The following is a 21,322-nucleotide window of genomic DNA, read 5'->3' on the forward strand; positions in this document are numbered from 1 at the left end:
ACCAATCTTTTTGATTCATTTTCTATAGGATCTCCATGTTACAGTAGCTACTGTGGTAATACTGCTGTAATTTAGAACCATTTGACCTTATAGGCATGGGTTCTAAATCGAAGCATGTAGATTTAGTGGTTCGCAGAAGTGGTTCGCAGATACTTCACTCAAATTGCGAACTCAGTGAGCAGAAGTCTCTAGATCCACAAATAAGAGAGAGAACTTCTATGTAACTGCTCTAATACAAAAAGGTTGGGCGTCTATTAACTAAACACACTGTATCCCTTCTGTCAGATACATCAAAGAAACTCATCAGACAATAGCCTAATAGTGGATACTAGGGGTGTAAAGGTACATGTATCCGTACCGAACCGTTTCAGTGTGTACCGTACCGTACCGAACGGCTGTGTAGTGTACCCGAACGAATACAACGGTATGTTAACCACTAACAAAGAAAGATGAAATTACCTACCTGGGTTCCATCCTAGAGGCAAATCTTTCCTGTGACAAAATGGCAACCAATGTAATCAAAAAAGTCAACCAACGAACAAGATTCTTGTACCGGATCTCCTCTCTGGTAAATAAGAATACCCTGAAGACTCTGGCAGGAGCACTCATTCAAGGGTACTACGACTATGCTTGCACCTCATGGTACCAAAGCACCTCGAAGGAACTAAAAACAAGACTACAAACATCACAAAACAAACTGGTCAGACTACTGCTTGACCTTACTCCTAAAACCCACCTCACCCATGCTCACTTTGACAACCTAGGATGGCTTAGAGTAGACGACAGAGTACAGTAACTCGCAATGGGCCTGGTCTACAAGATACACTACACCACTAAGATACCCATGTACATGTCGAAATACTTCCCAAAGGTCAGTGAATACCACGACCACAACACCAGAGGGAGCTCCACAAATCATGTTCAACCCAGATTCGGCTCAAACAAGGGACTAAACACGTTTTGCAATATGCCACAACAATGTGGAACGCCCTACCCACAACCGTAAAATAATGTGAATCCCTACCCACCTTCAAAACCGCCCTCAAAGAGCACCTACGGGAGGCTGCAATTCGAAACTGGCCCTGGTAAATGCCCAAACCCACCCGCCCCCACCCACCCACCCACCCAACCCCCTCCTAATGTACAGTTTCTTCCCCCTCGAATGTATATATTTTCTTTTATGATCTCTGTCTCTTAAACAGTACTGTATATTTGTATGTTGTGTATGTCATAAATGTCATGATATATATCTGTATATCTGTATGTCGTGTATGTCATAAATGTCATGATGAATTGAAAATGGGGGACCCGGATGTAAACAAGACGAAAGTCTTTCTCTGTCTGCATCCCCTTAACAGTTGTGTGTATTGAGCCGTACTGTATTGCACCCATTCTGCAATCTGTTAATAAAGTTTTCAATCAATCAATCTATTAGTCCTCTTCTTCCTGATTGGAAAAAAAAGGCTTAGGCGATTCAACGCCATTCAGCCTGGTCTTTAGCTACTTTCTGTACCTTGCCCCATGCCAGATTAATTTCTCACAGCTCGCCTTCCAACTGTTCTAATAGTGGATAGGCTTGTGCAAAAACAATATTTTCTGTTGCAGCATTTTACTGCATGGCTTTTAGCATGAGTACATTTAGCCTCGGGATACAGACTTAATAGAACCTACCAGTATGCTCGGAATGGGGGAACTAAAAGAAACATGCCCGCCACTAATCAAGGATTCAATGTCCCCGATGACATCACTGGTGGCCTTATTCAAACTAATTTACTCTCAATAACGTTTCTAATGTCATTTAAATTGAATGTCAAACTAAATGAATGATGTGCACCGAGGTAAGGGCCACACAGTGCCAAGTTATTTCACTAATGAGCCATGGGCCCTTCACATCGAGGGTGGTCCTCTTATTAAATCACTTCAAAGTGAGGATAGAAAACCAAAAGAATGACCGGCTGAATGACTCCACCAGCAGACCTGGGGTCGATAGGTCTTCGGTAAAAGTGTCTATTTGCTCTCTGTAGCCTCAATTATCTCTCAATGAACAGGAGGAGAACCCCAATTAGTATTGAGACTTGACACTGCTGTTAGTCAAATACCCCCCAGGGTGGCACCTCCAACTACTTTTAAAGTATTCTTTTCACTTGATTTCAGACATATATCCTGTTCGGCAGTCATTCCCTCACAACGGTTTCATTAATGAGTGCAGAGCGTGGCAATGATTTATCTAAGCCTTGTTTCTGAGTGGCCAGTGAAGAGACCTTAGTAAAACATGCTAATATATGACCTTTATAGTAAAGTAGTGATGGCCTCCATATCGACCTACTCAGATTTGTATTGCTTGCAAACGTCAAGATCGATTTGTGGCTTCAAGATGTTGAAGCGTCAACGGGGGGGGGGTTTGCTATTATATCTTGTCAAGTGATACCTGATCAAATTGTACAAATAAATGAAACGGGATGTATCGCGGAGGTCACCTGCATTAAATGCAAGTATGTGAACTGTAGGATGTGTGGTGGTGATGGATGGGCTGGTTCGCTGCGGAACATTAGAGACATCTGCTGGCCAGAAATCAACTCAGGGACACACATCTAGGTTTGACACTGGAGTGAATTCCTAGCCTAGAGGAGAGAATCAACATTTTCACTGGATTCAACTAAATTGATTCCTCTTTAGTCATCACCTCATTATCCTTCACCAGCTGTTTTTAGCTAATGAACCAAGATCTATATCTGTCTCTATCTCCACTTAAACTCTCTGATGACTCATTTCTTATTACAAGCGTCTAATCGCTGTAGTTTTACAGACCCATATATTCATAATGATAACTCCCCTTTCTGCTCACAAGAGGAATAATTTAGTCTTGCCAGTTCCACCTCTCTGACAACCTCGTCATTTTAAAAAGGGATACGAGCTGCACTGAAATAAGCAGCCACGTGCATGCATACTTTCTCTTACTTGAGCTTCTTCTGTCTTTTCTTCTCCTCTCTCTCACCCTGGCTCTCTCACTCCTTCCCACTTATTGCTGAGTGTTTTAGTGTAACAAACCTTTGATCCAGCTCGTCCAACATGATAGAATGTAGTCCTCAGGGTTCCAGCAGTCTGGATCAGGCTATGTACCCCTGCTTGGGTTGATGTACTGTGGTGCTGTGATCCACTCAAGCACATTACATTAGCATCGATCTTCTAGCTACTACATCATCCCACATTAATAAAGCTGAAGGGAGAACGAACTAACAGGCACTAATCTGGTCTATTGTCTACACCCCCCCCCCCCCCCCCCCCCACACACACACACACACACTCACAAAATATCAAAATATCTTATTTCATGTTTTAAAGGGTAAGTTCAAAATGAATGCCCTAGCCCTATTTCCTACTTGTACCAATGATGTTGTTGGCTGATTGAGTCCTTTCTCAGCACAATGCTATTCGTCATAACTGGATACCTGCAGCTCCAGCTAGTTAGCCACAAACTAATACAAAGTCAATGGGGCCACGCTCATGTCTGTACAAGGCCTGAAATCAATACTGAAATTAAAGATGCCGGTATCCAGTATGAAGAACATGGATTGTGCTGAGAATGCAGTCTCAACAACATCATCATTAGTAAGTAGGAAATCGAGCTAGAGTCCAAAATGGCTGAACTTACTCTTTAAAATTATTTCCCCATCTCATTCCATGTTCTATGAATTATTCAGAATATCAAATAGGCACATTAAGGCCAGTCAATTAAATGACTACAGTCTTTGATGGATAACATTCTCGGTCATTCTTCATTCCTGGTTGTAATTTCATTATCCATCCTGTAGAAATGGGGGACCCTGATGTAAACAAGACGAAAGTCTTTCTCTGGTCTGCATCCCCTTAACAATTGTATGTATTGAGCTGTACTGTACTGTACTGTACTGTACCCATTCTGCAATCTGTTAATAAAATGTTCAATCAATCAATCAGTAGTCCGTCAGAACTACCTATCCCACAATGCTGCACAGGCATTTTTGTCCAACCATCGCACACCGGGCTGAGTGTTATGATTGGGCTGCTGCCACCGGACGGCTGTTGGTAGGAAGTGCATCAGATTCTACCCTGCGTGCTCCATTTAGGCAGCTCAGTCTAGTAGCAGAAATGTGATGATGGATTAGAAAAGTATGCATTTCGGTCGCTGTCAAAATGTTCCCCGGCGTTTTCTATGCATTGCTGGCGGGTTTCCTGGGGGCCGTGGCCTCGTCGTCGGCCAAGTTGTCTCTCGGTGCCGATTACCTGAAAGGTGTTTGTGAAACCGGGCTCCGAACGTGGGGAGAGCAGCGGAAATTTAGACAAGCGGACGAAACGACCGCCTGTGACTGGGTGAGGCGACGCTGCGGTTCAAGCAAGCGCTATGAATTATTAAAACGACAGGCTTTGAATAATGTAGTGTGTGTCACAACGTGCCTGCAGCAGAGTAATTTCTCAGGGAAGTTGGGGTCTCCCACCAGTGATGAGTGTGTAGTAGCGCCTCTCCTCCAGCTCATCCGCACAGCATCATCACCAGCCTACTCTCATCAGCACCATCAGCATCCTCACAGACGCAGCATGCAAGTCGACGACATTGCAGTTCGTGCGACCTAGCGTATTACATTTCACGTTTTTTGTTGTTGCAATAGTGCAATTTATATCGATGGTTATTTTGACACTCGCAATGATTGTGTGTCAGAAGAAGTGTGTTTTGCTAGCTAGTATTCTAGCTAAAGATTTAATTTCCTGAATGACCTTCAAGACTCTCTTGCTCTCTGCCATTTATTAGGACCTACGTCTTAAATGATTGAATTTGACAGGTTAACCCTAAATCTCAAGTATGATCGTGTGAAAGCCGTATCAAACAAACAAACATTTGTTTTCAGAAAATAACTGTAGCCCTCCTATACTATATTCATCATCACCACCAATGGCAATACACAACTTATTTGAACCACCAAGCTTCACGTGGGAATCCAAACATCTACCAGTCAGCCAAAAATAGTGATGTTTGTATTTCGCAAGTTTCTAGAAAGGCTATTTGAGCTGCTACCTTAATTAATCAGATTGTTCCAAATATAGCCCTATTTCACATTCTGATTGAGGCCTGTCTGGGAATGATTGCAACTTTTGCTGAAACAAGCAATGTTCCATGTATAAAATATTGATATTACAGAGTGATATGCATGTGTTCATCTGTCAAAACGACCCTCTTGCGAATGCATAAGTAGCCCATGGGTGAAGGCTTTCTGACTACTGCAATGTCGATTAAAGCATGATTGCCATCCGTTTATTGATTGAGGTATTGGGAGTAGAGCAATAACAGCAAGCTGACATCCCATAATTTTTCAGCTTCACATTCCTTTGAGGCTGCTGTGTGGCGGGCTGCTCTTCACCTGTAATGCTGTGATGTGGACCTTCCTCGCCAAAGCCCTCAGGTACTCCTCCTCCTCAGCCCAAACCACCGTGACCACCACCGCATCCAACTTCATATCTTCCGTGAGTAGAAACCTCGCTAGTTATCCTTTGAAAACCTTTACATGTTTAAACTTTTAATCCGTGTGACCGACTGGTGCACTGATGTGAGAAGAGTAAAACCTGCAATACTAAGCTCCGATACACATCTATCTACGACGTCTATTGAATACGAGAAGATGTTCCTGGCCTAGTATGCCTTTGTCCGACTATGAATGGGAGCATAGTACTCTACTCTAGCAGTGTTGTGGGTTCCACACTTGTTCTTATTGTACACTCAACCCGGCATCAAATTGGTACATTTAAACTATGTTCACTGTTTTACTGTTGTACTGACTCATAAGACAAACCCTCTGGGACTGTTTTTCACAGGCATTCTTGGGCCAGTTGATCTTTGGGGAAACCCAGATAACTCTGTGGTGGGTGGGCATCTCTCTGACCTTCTCTGGCCTGCTGGTGCTGCAGAGAGCCTCCCCACAGGACGGACACCAGGCCAGGAAGCATGACTAACAGAACCCCCTGGCCCGCCTCCCCACAGGACGGACACCAGGCCAGGAAGCATGACTAACAGAACCCCCTGGCCCGCCTCCCCACAGGACGGACAGCAGGAGAGAGAGAGAGAGAGAGAGAGAGAAAAGAAAGAAAAAAAACTCCATAGTTTGGGGACTAAAGCGACATTCATATTTCAGCACAATAATCGTTATGCGTTATGCTCCTCACTTTAGGTTAACGCAATACTGCACCACTCACTCCACTACACCCAAGACGCCACACTACATCTCAGGAATGACAGAAATTACATCACCACTCCTCTTCAAGCTATTTATTAAGCAGGCAAATGTTCCTCCATTTTGGGAATGACCAGTGACTGCAATTTACCCTTCGCTAAACCTCTCCCTCGAGGCGTTAGTCTGATGGCCTGGAGACCATATTTGGACATCCAACATGCATTTTATTCAAAGCGTTCATCCTGGTACAAGTTGTTTGCTCTGGCAACATTGTCTGTAAGCTAACATTAGCTATCTTTTTATATGCTTTTGATATACGGTCAAGGTTCAAGTTTATTTAAAACTTTTAAGCACAGTGCACCACGTGCCGCAGAGGTCAGCAAACAACCATGGCCGGCGTCTAATCCGTTTACGTTGAACTCGACGACAGAAGGTGCGTGAAAAACCTTTCTTGTGCTGAAATATGAACATGGCTTTACTGGCTGAACTGAAGCAGTCAGATTTAACCCAGATAAATTATTTATAATAGTTCTGGTTTTGCTTATGAGCAGTGGGGGGTGCGGGGTGGCATCACTAACATTGTGCATGATTTGACTATAAATTAACCCTAAATGATGCACGGCGAGGTCACCAAAGCTTTATTTTCACCCTCACATTTCCTAAGACTCGACTACGACACTAACTGTAAACATCTTATGCCAACACTGTATTACGCGTCGCGCATGCTCAACGTGCTCGGTGCTCGTATTCTCACCCATCTGATGCATTATATCAATGTAGCGCTATAAGACTTTTCTCACCCATCTGATGCATTATATCAATGTAGCGCTATAAGACTTTTCTCACCCATCTGATGCATTATATCAATGTAGCGCTATAAGACTTTTCTCACCCATCTGATGCATTATATCAATGTAGCGCTATAAGACTTTTCTCACCCATCTGATGCATTATATCAATGTAGCGCTATAAGACTTTTCTCACCCATCTGATGCATTATATCAATGTAGCGCTTTAAGACTTTTCTCACACATCTGATGCATTATATCAATGTAGCGCTATAAGACTTTTTCTCACCCATCTGATGCATTATATCAATGTAGCGCTATAAGACTTTTCTCACCCATCTGATGCATTATATCAATGTAGCGCTATAAGACTTTTCTCACCCATCTGATGCATTATATCGATGTAGCGCTAGACCTAGAAGACTATTCTCACCCATCTGATGCATTATATCAATGTTGCGCTATAAGACTATTCTCACCCAGGGCGGCTACGTGGCGTAGTGGGCAAGGCACTCGCCACGAAATGCTGGAGACGCTGGGCTCGTCAGTTCGAGCCCAGCGCTCCACATTTGCTTTCAGTTTAGCTGGTCGTCCGTACTAATACACATTGGCCGTATTAGGGGGTGGGAAACTGATGGGTGGGGATCGGGCGTTGTGGACAGCGACTCCTACAGGTCGGTTGGTGCGCCTGCGCAGTAGAATCAGGAAGTGTCGGGGGCAGCGTGAGCCTCCCACGCGTTACTCCTCGCCACTGAGAGATCGAGCTGCGCAGGTGAAAAGATGCGACTGCTGTTACCTCAAGTACCGGAGGGGACTTGTGCTATGTATGACTTAGTCCACATTGCAGCCGGCTTGTGGGAAACAGCGTTCGTGACAGGGGAGGGTTGAATTGGATGATACGAAATTGGGATGGGAGAAAAATATAGAAAAATGGGAGAAAAAGTGGATAAAAAAAAAAAAAAAAAATATTCTCACCCAGCTGATGCATTATATCAATGTTGCGCTATACGACTATTCTCACTCTGATGCATTAATGTAGCGCTAGAAGACTATTCTCAAATTTCTCACCCATCTGATGCATTATATATTATATTTGTATATTAGGCCTTTTATTCCGTGTCAGATGTGTGCAAATTCAAGGTCTGAACACTAATACTTCACACCAAAGCATCCCGAAGTGTCAGAGAGGCCTCCCTATCAGCTCAGCTGACCATTCATTTGATGGTCAATCTGTTCCTGCTGTCCCAGGGTCAGTAATTGGCCCTCTAATTGACTGTGGTTTGTGCTCAGGCTGTATTCACAATCCCATTTTCTAAGAAATGTTCTGTTGCAAATCAAAAATCTGTTTCAGCTGACTCTCATCCTTTGGATAAAGAAAAGCCCAGTTGCATAACATCCTTCAACATTGTACTTCCCTGATATCCCATAACACTGTGATCTGCAATAGTGGGAGGGGTCTTTTGAGTAATTATTAAGGCAATACTACTGTAGATGGATATTTCAGTAGGCAGGAGTCGAGACAGTAGTCGAGCTACTGTAGGCCGGGGGTTGACGACATACAAAAGTTACCTTATGGGATGGAAGATCACCGTTTGGTGTTGTTTAGATACATATCAACCATCATAATATGCATGCAATGACAAATGGGTAGCCATATCATATCTGTAGCTGTAGTGTTAAACGACGATCTGTCTGTAATGTCAAACAGAGCAACAACGCACACTATGAAATCAGACATCCTTCCAACTGCTGTTTATGGCTGCCAAATGCTGATTTTGTATCATGTGATGTATACATGCATCCCTGTTAATGTGATTACAGTGACAATGTGATAATACAGTAATCTACCATATTGAAGGTTCAGGTTGAATGAGTGATGTAACATGGGATCTTAATGATCAGGGCTACACTCGCCACATAGGAGTCTTCAAAAGTAGGGATCATCAACACCTCAGTTCTAATCATGGTGAATGTGTGCAGACTTTAGACTTGCAAATCCAGTTGTTTACATTGTCACTTTTCTGATCCAAAGTGTGATGATGTTGCATCACTTAACTTACCTTTCGTATCTACAATCTTTTGTTTTGATTCAGAAGATTTTGGTGCCTACATTTCTGCTGTTGAAACTTGTCCGTTTGATAATAGTATGAGGGTAAACCATCTACCTGTGAACCCACTCTCACTGTAAGATGATAAATAAAGAGCATTAGACTAGTCACATCCATTGTTCTATGACAACATTGTGTTAATAACTGTAACCATGTAGATGTGGACTACATATTCTGAAGATGTTAAAGACGATAAAATAAGATGTTCCTTTATTAATCCCCTTGGGGAGATTCAGGGGTCATGTAGAATGTGTGTAGAATGATGTGTGTCAGATACATGACCTACAGTATATGTGTTTATGCAGCGCTGAAACATGACAACTTAAAGCTGCACTATGTCATTTCATGACAGAATTGTGAACTTCTGAAAAGTCTAAACTATAATGGGCCTATTGTAAATCAGTAGCCTACTAATTTAAAAAAGTGTCCCGAGAGGAAAACTGAATCACTGAAAACACTGTATGAAGCTAAAAAGTATCTGTTTGGCTGTGGTGTCTTATCCGCCCGTCACATTTGAAATATGAAGAAGCATCTTCTAAATGTGATGTTCGTTCACTTTGTTTCAAAGGGTAATTTGTGTTGAGATTAGAAATAATTTCTAAGCATCTGTACTGTAAGTAAGTACTCTAGAGGGAATTCTTTCATTCCCATAACTACATAGTGGAGCTTTAAGTAGAACCAAATATCAATTTAACTCAAGAAAACACTTAAGAGTTCCTAAAGCAGAGCAGGTTTGCAGAGTCAACTCTTTAAGTATCTTGGAATTGAGACATTTGTTAAAGGGAAATGGACAGGAGCCAATCATATTATACTTGTTGGATTGCCGCACCCAATAGTAAAGGTTATTAGACATCATTTCCTGAACACTTGGGAGGCAATTGCACTGACCATTTCCATTAGCCTATAGCTTGAGATTGAACTTTAAGGACGTGTGTAAGCTGTCATCTCTAATGGGAGGTGAAACTCAATACATTATGTGTTAAATTAATCAATAAACATTTAATCCGACAGTAATGATTCTCGTGTCTATATTGCTAAAATATTTATTACGCTTGTGAAATTATTCATTGTTTCCTAACGGATTCAACAAAACATGACAGTAATGAATGAATGATATGGAAAGAACATAAGTTCCACTTTGAACCCTGTTAAATGTCTTCTTTTGAATGCAACACCAAATGGCAGGTAGCTACAATGTTGGTTTGAGAGTTGTACATTGAAGGTATACTAATTTAGTGTGACCTCAGAGAGAGAGAGGTCATCAATCGGCACACATGCGATGCATGCATGCAATTCGTATCTGTGATTAACCCATCCCGTCGTCCTTCCCCCCCAAGGGCAGCCGGGAGCAGACAGGCGTCAGCGTGAGCCGCGCCAGGGGACCAATCCAAGTGCTCCTGTCCGTCTTCGTCAAGGACGCCACAGCGTTAGCGATCTATTGTTGTGCATGTTTTTCCATTGGGTTTATCTTATCGGGGGGGAAACCCTTGCGAGCACGGGGAGAACATGCAAACTCCACACAGAAAGGCCTGGGAGATACCCCACCTGGGTAACTGGCATCATGGAAACCTGGTCCCCAAGCGGGAATCGAACCCTGGACCTTCTTGCTGTGAGGCGACAGTGTTAACCACTACACCACCGTGACCTGTTACGTAACATAGCATTTACAGACTAGTTCATCTTCCTCCATGATTTTTATCCTAGCTTTAAAACATGGTAGTGAGATAAGCTCCTCCAGATCCATGTTGCTCATTCCAGGCCCTATGGGTACAGAGTCCTAGAGGAGGGTTCAGTCAGCAGTACCTTGTCTTGTGAGCATACATAACTGGTAAGTGCTGTTTTCCTGCAGAGTGATGAAAGAACACAGGTAAGATGGGAGCTGTCTCAGTATGGCCTTATATATAAAAAGGTACCAGTGACTCAACCTGTCTCTGAAAACCACACACACATGCAACAGAAGACAGATAGGTTACAGACTAACAGTGACCAGCTTGGACTCAAGATCAACACCGGAAAAACCAAGACCATGAGGTTAAATCTAAAAACACATGATCCAATCACACTTAGGAGAGAGGCCATAGAGGACGTGGAACACTTCACCTACCTAGGGAGTAACATCAGCAGGGATGGAGGAGCAGACAGGGACATAGAGGCACGCATCAGCAAAGCACAGGTAGCATTCAGGATACTCAGGCCAATCTGGTTGTCCAAGCAACTCTCCAACAACACCAAGCTACGGATCTTCAATACCAATGTCAAGACTGTCCTGCTCTACGGCTCTGAGACGTGGAAGACTACTGAGGGCCTCACAAGCAAGATCCAGGTGTTTGTCAACAAATGCCTGCGCTACATCCTCAAGCTGTGGTGGCCCATCAAAACCACAAATGAAGAGCTGTGGAGGATAACCAACCAGGACAGCATAGCTACCACCATCAAAAGGAGAAAGTGGAACTGGATAGGGCATACCCTTAGGAAGGACTCCAACAACATCACTAGACAGGCCTTGGACTACAACCCGCAGGGGAAGAGGAAAGCCGGTAGGCCGAGAAACACCTGGAGACGTTCCACACTCCAAGACCTAAAGAACATCGGAGTGAGCTGGAAAGAAGCAAAGGCCCTGGCCCAGAAGAGAGTGAGATGGAGAGCTCTGGTGGACGCCCTATGCCCCCCAACGGGGTAAAGAGGATTAAGTCAAGTACGTCAGACTCAACCTGCGAATAGAGGGCCAGCCTACTCTCATATAAAGGGTACAGTGAAACAAAACAACCCCTCCCTATGTACTGTTTTGACACAGAGAGAAGCCCTGGAGGCCACACCCCTCGGTACAAGATATACTCCAGCTGTGAATGAATGAAAACTTTATTTAACAGATTGCAGAATGGGTACAATACAGTACGGCTCAATACACACAATTGAAAGACGTTTGTCTTGTTTACATCAGGGTCCCCCATTTTCAATTCATATGACATTTATGACATACACAACATACATGACATACATGACTAGAACTATCCGTGCATGCTTTTATTTCCTCTAGGCTTGACTACTGCAACTCACTTTTCACCTGTCTCACCAAATCATCCACAGATAAATTACAAATGGTCCAAAATGCTGCAGCCAGGCTACTCACAAGGTCAAAAAAATCATGTCACATCACTCCCATTTTGGTATCCCTGCACTGGCTCCCGGTACACTATAGAATTCACTTCAAAGTCCTCACTTTCACTTTCAGAGCACTTCACGGTCAGGCCCCTATCTACATCACGGAACTCATCCATCCCTACACAAACACCCGCTCACTCAGATCTGCCGATCAGCACCTCCTAGTGATCCCCAGGACCAGGCTAAAAACAAGGGGTGATCGAGCCTTCGAGGTGACAGCACCAAGGCTCTGGAACGCTCTCCCCCTGGACCTGCCCCCTCTGAGAACTCTTTTAAAAAACAACTAAAAACACATTTGTTCAGGCAGGCTTTTAATCACACATAGGCGCCTTTTACTGTTCTATAGTGTTGTTTTAATTAGTGACTCATGATTTTATCCAAATTCTTTTATTCTACTTTTTCTATCTGGTTTCACTGTTTTTAACTGCTGTTTGTCTGTTGTCATTTATTTCTGATTTTGTTTTTATTGTGTTTTTATATTAAGCTGTAGTGTAAAGCACCCTGTGCATTCGTGCTGTGAAGGGTGCTCTATAAATAAAGGTCATTCATTCATACATGACATGACATTTATGGCATAGGGACATACATGACATACAGGTATATACTGTAGTACTGTTACATTTGTGACATACGATATGCAAATATACAGTACTGTTACCCATAGATCCTAACAGAGAATACATATGATGGGGAGGAGACTGTACATTAGGAGGGGGTGGGTGGGTGGGAGAAAAAATATACATACGGTGGGGAGAAAATATATACATTAGGAGGGGGGGGGGGGGGGGGGGGGGGTTGGACATTTAGGTGCTCTTTAAGAGCGGTTTTGAATGTGGGTAGGGATTCACATCTTTTTACGGCTGTGGGTAGGGCGTTCCACATTGTTGTGGCATAATTGCAGGTAGGATTGCATCCAGCTCACTGATAGACTATCAAAACCAATTGATTTTAGCTTGTGATTGACAGTGTCAAAGGCCTTTTGTAGGTCCAGCATGACCATGCCGCAGTATTTGCCCGCGTCCACCTCTTGTTTGATGTGGTCGTTCAAATAGAGAAGGCATGTGTCAGTGGAGTGGGATGTTCTGAAGCCAGATTGGAATTCGTAGATTAGATTTTTCTCCACTAGGTACTTTTCGACCTGTTCGTAGACTATTTTTTCCATGACTTTCGAGATGGAGGTAAGAATAGAAACAGGGCGGTAGTTGCCTGGGTCTAATTTGCTGCCCTTTTTGTGCAGGGGGGTCACTCTCGCAATTTTGAAGTCCTTGGGGACGTGTCCCTGTTTTATGGAGAGGTTTATTATGTGTGTGATGACTGGGGTGATGGCGGCTGCTGAGTCTCTGAGGAATTTGGAGGGGATATTGTCATGGCCAGTGGCCTTGTTAGGTTGGAGGGCGCTCCGTTTTTTGAGTACCTCATCTGTTGTTACCATTTCCAGTTTGAAGTCGTCTTTGCGGACCCCTAGGTTTTTGTAGTATGCTACTCTGTGTTCTACCCCATAATGCCCTGAGTGGGAGGGTAGTTTATTAACCAGTGTTGTGGCTATGTTTGTAAAGAATATGTTTAGGTATTTGGCCACATCCAGTTTGTCTGTGATGAGAGTGTTTTCTGTCTTTATGTTTATGTTTGTAAATCTGGTTTTTAGTTTTTTGCTGCAGCCTAGTTGGTTGTTGAGTAATTTCCAAAGTTTGCGGGGTTTGTTTTTGTTTTCCTCAGTTTTGCGGTATGTTACCGCAAGCTTGGGTGTGGTTTGGGTACTCCGAAACTATCACTCTTCTGTCTGGGGGTTTCTACCCGTTGTCTCGCTAGGATAACTCTGAAAACACATAATGATAAAACAGTAAAATAGAATAGACAGAGTAAACAGTGCAATAGTGCAGTGCAACAAAATAGTTAGTAAAAATAGAATAGACAGACTAGAATTATGCAAACCCTGAGTCTGAATAGGATACCCACACAGTTTAAAACCTGACAGTCTTTCCTGTTTGATACCCACATAGTTTAAAACATGTAATAAAAGAGTCAAATAGAATAGACAGAGTAAAATAATGCAATCTCATCTACAGTACAATCACAATCAGCTGAGAGTATTAAAAGGCTAAGGTGAAGAGGTATGTTTTTAGCTTATTCTTTAAAAAGATTTAGAGATCTAGCCTCCCTAATTTCCATAGCTTTGGTGCATAATTTGCGATGGCTGCGTACCTAATTTTATTTTGGCTGTGTTTGGGAACCTTCAATAGACCAGTAGTAGATGATTGTAATATTCTAGGGGGCACATAGTTGACAAGAGAATTTGCAATGTTGCTTGGTCCTGTTCCATTTAGTGCTCTCCATATAAGGAGGATAGACTGTTTGAACAGCTCTGTTTGAACCTAGCTACAGCTCAGTGTTTTAAAATATCTATAAATCTATCTATCTATATATCTACATGTCTATAATCTATCTATTGTAAAAGGACTATGAAACAATGTCTACAATATATGCCATATCTACTGTTGAGGTTCCATGGTAACCGACATTCCATTTGTAGGCCAACCTTGAGAGTTCTCTGTCGAGGGAGGGCCAGGAACTCCTACGTTTTGCTATATATGACAGACTCACTGGACAGACGGGAGCTTCTTGAGGCGAACTGCTGGACAGCTAACTGTCTGTGTGGCATTTCGTCTTAGGGACTCATTGGCTCGAGAATATATTCTATTGTCTTTTATTCTTTCTGCATCAACTGCTCTGTTTATTATTAATACTTTTGCCTAATTAAACTATAAAATAAATCCACATCTGAATAGAACTAAATTATTTGTCGCAACGGATCCCCCTCTTTCAAAGAGAATCTGAGCACGGTCGGAATCCCAGACAGTGTCTGCAATAGGAGAGTAACTATTCAAACAAATGGGTCTAGAAGTGTAATGTTACCTTGAGCCAGACTACATCCTCTTTCTGTATGCTCCATTAGGACAGCTCTTCTCCTTAAGAGTGTCTGGCACACAGACATGGATCACATTCCAGGTCTGTCCCCCACCCTTGCTCTCGGGCTGCGATTACATAAGAGATCAAGAACATGCTAAGTGCAATCATGAATGAATAAATGGTAAATGGACTGCATTTATATAGCGCCTTTATTCAACATGCTTCACAACTTATGCCTCACATTCACGGTGGAGGCAACCATGCAAGGTGCCAACCTGCTCATCGTTAGGGGTTAAGTGTCTTGCTCAAGGACACTTTGACATCCCGCCGTGAGGAGCCGGAATTGAACTGCAAACCTTCAGATTACCAGACGACTAATCTATTCTATCTATCTCCTGAGCCACTGTCGCCCCTCCTGCATTAAGTTGTAGCTACACTATTAGTCCACATTTATTATGAATTTCAGCATTCAAAATCAAGTATATTATTTTGCCTTAGGGTAGCTTTGTGTGTATTAGGGATCATTACCTTCTCCCAAAGCCATTAACGCGGGAGAAGAGTCTCTTCCCTCTCATTACTGTGGCAGCAGCACTCAGGATGATTTTATCTGGATAATGATATAGGCCTACTTTGGAACTGCTATAACATAAATCACATTTAAAATCAGACACTCTATAGATCCAGTCAGCCTCACATTCATTATCAACGGAGTAGCTTCAGGCTGTTTATTGATTGAAGTCATCATAGATCTGAGCAGTTGCGTTTTCCTGCAAATAACATTCACATCAAAACATTGAAAATCTGTGTTATCAATCTGAAATTTAAATGCAATTGATATACCTATGTGTATTCGTTTCACAACATGTTATATTTAGGCATTTTTCTCTGCATCAATCTGTATTATAAGTATTATAGGCTATTAGTATTTTGAATTGTAATCATACAAATCTATATCAGCTGAAAAAGTTGGTCGATTGAGTTTAGATGGGTTTGATTGATTGATTGATTGAAAAGTTTATTAACAGATTGCAGAATGGGTACAGTACAGTACAGCTCAATACATACAATTGTTAAGGGGATGCAGACCAGAGAAAGACTTTCGTCTTGTTTACATCAGGGTCCCCCATTTTCAATTCATCATAACATATATGACATACATGACATACAGATAGACAGTACTGCTACATCTATACATTTATGACATATCAGATTTGCAAATACAGTACTGTTTGTGATACAAAAGTGTCCAGAAAAGGAGTGTATATACATTTGGCATAGAAACTGTACATTGGAGGAGGTTGGTTGGGTGGGGTGGGGTTGGGTGAGGGCTGTACATTGGAGGTGGGGGGGGGGGGGGTTGGGAAGGGGACACACACACATTTTACACTGTACATTGGAATATTGACAAAGCCTTACTTGGTCATTTACTGTACAACTAGGTTAGGACATTTGTAGGGGCCAGTTTCGAATTGCAGTCTCACGTAGGTGTTTTTTGAGAGTGTTTTTGAAGGTGGGTAGTGATTCACATTCCTTTACAGCTTTAGGCAGGGCGTTCCACATTGATGTGGCATAATTGCGAAACGTGTTTAGTCCCTTGTTTGAGCCGAATCTGGGTTTTACATGATTTGTGGAGCTCCCTCTGGTGTTGTGATCGTGGTATTCACTGACCTTTGGGAAGTATTTTGACATGTACATGGGTACCTTGGTCGTGTTTGCTACATCCTTGCTTATGACTACTAAAATGTTATTGAAAATAATGTATTATCATAAGTAACAGTTTTTTGTGGTTTGTTTTCAATATTATTATTAATATCATTATTTATTACAGAGCAGGTAAAGAAGGTTGATTCTAGATCACCGATTTATTGTGGGTCGTCAGTTTTTGGCCAAGCCGCAAAGTAAAAGTTGTCTATAATCCTATCCTAACCTTTCACTCCCTAAAAAAAATTATTGTATAACCCCACGCGCCCCCCCCCCCCCCCCCCCCCTATCGAGCTCCATGTAAAGGCCTCTGCATGCTACAGAAACTTCAAAGCAACTGCAACACAACATCGACAAAGCAACGGTGTTTTAGACACTCTGCCTTTATGCTTCTGCAACATCGACGCGCAAAGTTAGTTTAACTAAAGTTAGTTTAGGTTCGTGTTAACATTAGATAATGTACAAAATAAACGTATTTCCGGTGATTTTAGACGTCGCTCTTTTATTTTGAAAACCCCCGACCGGAAGTGTTATAGTGTCTGTTGCTAGCAGCTTAACTTTCTGTGCTTTTCGAGCTAACGTTACCGTAACATCATTAGTTTCCAATGGAGAGGACCTCGGCTCACATGCAGCACAAACTACCTATTGGAATAAATTAATTGATTGATGTTTAACTTGTCCCTGTGTGTGTCCAGTCATTTCGACTAGCAAACGTTGTATTTAACGTTACCTCAGGACGATACCATTGTATTTACTTGGTTAGCTATGTAGCTAATGTGGATAGCATTTTGAATAGACCCAATGCTAGCTGGCTGGCTACAGCTTTATTTACTAAATTATGGAGGCTTTTTAATCGTCAAGGTAAGAGAGGATTTGTCATGATCAACTGAAGGCGTATGCTATGGAACAATATGTGCTTGGGTTTTCAGAAAAAGGCGAGCTATGTGACGCTAATTATTTAGCATCAACGCTGGAAACAACAATGGAGGATGATATTCTCTGCGGGACTAATATTATTCTATGACAGCCCCGCCCCCATTCGCCAACCAATCACTGCTACGCAATATCAACGCAACGGTTGTTTAGGTTAGATTTGAGGGACATGTACGCAACGTCCAAGCAACACAGCCTCTCGCGTCATGGACTCGGAAGTGCAGTGACGCGTCCATGCCCCGTGCGTGATTACGTGAAGTTTGTCTTAGAAGAGCATGGCGATCTATGGATAGAACGCCAGGTAGTTTGCAGGCTGTTGGAGTAGGGGGTATCTGCAGAGCCGCAGTGCCAGGCTGGACGGGTTGGAGGCGGGGCTTCGTGGTCTGGACAAGTATTAGTGGTCTGGACGCGTGTAGCATAATGCCAGCGGAAGAGTGCAAGAGCGCTTCCGCATTCTTCGCCGCGCATGCGCATGAGGTCCTCGCTTAGTTCAGACGCCCCATTCAACACGGTGAATCCCAAACTCGAAACTCCGTTAAGCTCCAGAGAGAGAGGCTGAAAACCGCCAGTTCTTGCCCGACGGATGGGAGCCGAATCGCGGATCCGAGTTTTCTGATGAATAGCCCCAAAACATGGAGGTTGCGAACAGCGCCGGCTTCGCTGACCAGAGCTCTCTCAGATTCAAAGTTTTAATCGCAGCCTGGAACATACATGTTTCGGAACCAATGTGTAACTAGACAGTTACAATATAACATTTATATTAATTAACCCAGTTAATGCCTTAAGAGAAAGAGTCTGGTGGTCAATTACTACGGAAATGTTGTGTCTTACTAATAATAACTAATTCCGTGGTCAATAGAAGTCTCTGTGATACTTTCTGAATATGATTTGGGACAGTGTAAACAATATAATTAACTCTGAATATAATAATGACGAAAAATAAACAGGATACACAACAAGGTGCACTACATATAACCTCATCGCATGCACCTTGTTGTGTATCCTGTTTATTTTTCGTCATTATTATATTCAGAGTTAATTATATTGTTTACACTGTTATTACTAGATATGGTATGTCATAAATGTCTAGATGTGCTAATCATAAATGTCTAGATGTAACATTACTGTCTATGTACCTATGTAAACGAGACGAAAGTTAAGTTTACTCTATTATTTCGCCATCGACTAAAGACTCACTTCTTCAACCATTATCTGAATAAAAGAAAATCTAACCCTAACTAACCTTACTGTCATGCACTTAAAGACTCACTTCTTCAACCATTATCTGAATAAAAAAATAAAAAATCTAACCCTAACTAACCTTACTGTCATGCACTTGTCCTAATAAACTAACCTACACTGTAGCACTCAACACTTTATGAACATTGTTACTGAGACGAAAGTTAAGTTTACTCTATTATTACTAGATCTGGTATGTCATAAATGTCTAGATGTAACATTACTGTCTATGTACAAGTTTACTCTATTATTACTAGATCTGGTATGTCATAAATGTCTAGATGTAACATTACTGTCTATGTACAATTATGTAAACGAGACGAAAGTTAAGTTGAAAATGGGGGAAGGTAAGTTGAAAATGGGGGATCTATGTAAACGAGACGAAAGTGAAGTTGAAAATGGTGCGCAGTAGTGCAAATACTTGTCCAGACCACTAATACTTGTCCAGACCACGAAGCCCCGCCTCCAACCCGTCCAGCCTGGCTCTGCGGCTCTGCAGATACCCCCTGGCTGTTTGGCGTGGAAATGGAGTAATGGGCAAAGACACAGCTCGTCACGGATTGGGCAAACGCGTCAGTGGCCAATCAGAGAGCGTCTCCGAGAAATGCGGCTTGGTTTCGTAAGCACTCATCTCTTGTCCATCGACAGCACGCGACGGTCTCTGCAGGTGACGTGTTGGAATTTTGATCAATGTAGGTAGGCAGCTAATTAAACACAGGTGTTGCTAGTTAAGGAATTTGTGGTTGGGTGGGTCCGTCCATTGTTTCTAATTGAACACAAATCATTAACATAGTTCGACTTGCATGTTCAGCCCCCCCACCCCACCTCAACTCCAAAGTCAGCCAGTTAATTATCCAGCCATTGTCTTAGCTAGCGTTAGCTTAGCTAACATTGACGTTAGCAAGTTGCACACGAGACACGCGAGCTAGCCTCAGAGTCAGTAGCACAGCTGACATTAACGAGTGCTAAATGAGACGATAAAGAAAATATGCATACGTTGCTGCTACACATACCTTTATTATTATTATTATGATTAATAATGTATTTTATAATTCATTTGTTGTTCTTCTAAGCAGTTTATTCATGCTATGAAGATGGCAGACCGGAAGACTAAGAAGAAACGTCGAAGCGGCGTGGCCTGCTTTCTGCCATTATTAGACCTGCAGAGCAGCATCAGCGCTGCTGAGCGAGAGTTGGCTCAAGGTGGCTCTTCAGATTGTGGTGATGCTGCCAGTAGTTCTAGCTCCTTAGACTTGTTTTCAGACGGCTACATTAGCTCACCCACGGAGTATAAAATGGAGAAAAGACCCAAGGTGGACAAGATTATTGAAGGTGAGGGGTTGGGTATATAGATGGAGTATGTACACACACACCTCTTATGAATTGAAAATGGGGGACCCTGATGTAAACGAGACGAAAGTCTTTCTCTGGTCTGCATTAGCCCCTTTCGTGACTTTCGGTTTGCAAGCCTGTGGCTTTTGTGACCGGAGTCACTTGCCCACCCGCCCCGATCACCCAGTAGAGAAACGACCAAGCGCCGTCAAGGGGCTCGCGGTGTGTCAAGAATACATCAGATCTGAATTTCAAAGATACCCAGCGTACAATATGGGTCCAACACAGCTCCACGATGGGGTCTGGAAGCTCGCAGTTGCCAATAAACAGTTTAAAACATTGTTACTCGACGAGTGGTATTTACAGACCGAACGTCCATCTCCGCCGTTGGTGTCACAGCGCATGCGCACCAAGCCGCGTTCACGTTACTGGGAAGAAGCGGAAGAACCAGCTTCCGACTGGGAAAAACCATTCACGTCAGCCTCCTAGTGGTAATTCCTACTAGGACATATGGGATTCTTTTATAGACCCCATATCTCCCACTTCGCGTCACGAATTGCGGAAGTATGGATGTGGGCGTTTCATCCATAGATATATATAGAGTCAAAGCGTGAAGCTTCCTAGTTGTAGCAACGAGATGTCCTCTGGTTCTTCCGCTTCTTCCCAGTAACGTGAACGCGGCATGGTGCGCATGCGCTGTGACACCAACGGCGGAGATGGACGTTCGGTCTGTAAATACCACTCGTCGAGTAACAATGTTTTAAACTGTTTATTGGCAACTGCGAGCTTCCAGACCCCATCGTGGAGCTGTGTTGGACCCATATTGTACGCTGGGTATCTTTGAAATTCAGATCTGATGTATTCTTGACACACCGCGAGCCCCTTGACGGCGCTTGGTCGTTTCTCTACTGGGTGATCGGGGCGGGTGGGCAAGTGACTCCGGTCACAAAAG

At 42.9% G+C, this 21,322-nt stretch overlaps 2 protein-coding genes across 3 annotated transcripts in view; both read left to right on the top strand.

Annotated features, from left to right (window-relative positions):
* Positions 1 to 4,173: 4,173 nt before the first annotated feature.
* tmem42b (transmembrane protein 42b) lies at positions 4,174 to 5,982 on the top strand (the record flags this gene model as incomplete). Its single annotated transcript, XM_084311922.1, has 3 exons — positions 4,174 to 4,350; positions 5,350 to 5,496; positions 5,845 to 5,982. 3 exons carry the CDS (start codon positions 4,174 to 4,176, stop codon positions 5,980 to 5,982), a joined length of 462 nt encoding a protein of 153 aa, XP_084168048.1.
* A 14,834-nt stretch (positions 5,983 to 20,816) lies between these two features.
* adad2 (adenosine deaminase domain containing 2) overlaps positions 20,817 to 21,322 on the top strand; it is a 41,795-nt gene continuing 41,289 nt past the window's right edge. For both annotated transcript variants that reach the window (XM_084313099.1, XM_084313100.1), the window contains exon 1: positions 20,817 to 21,195. The gene's annotated coding sequence lies outside the window, so the exon portion shown is untranslated. The remainder of the gene's footprint in view (positions 21,196 to 21,322) is intronic.

Source organism: Notolepis coatsorum (assembly GCF_963971535.1).
Source record: "Notolepis coatsorum genome assembly, chromosome: 4".
NCBI lineage: Eukaryota > Metazoa > Chordata > Actinopteri > Aulopiformes > Paralepididae > Notolepis > Notolepis coatsorum.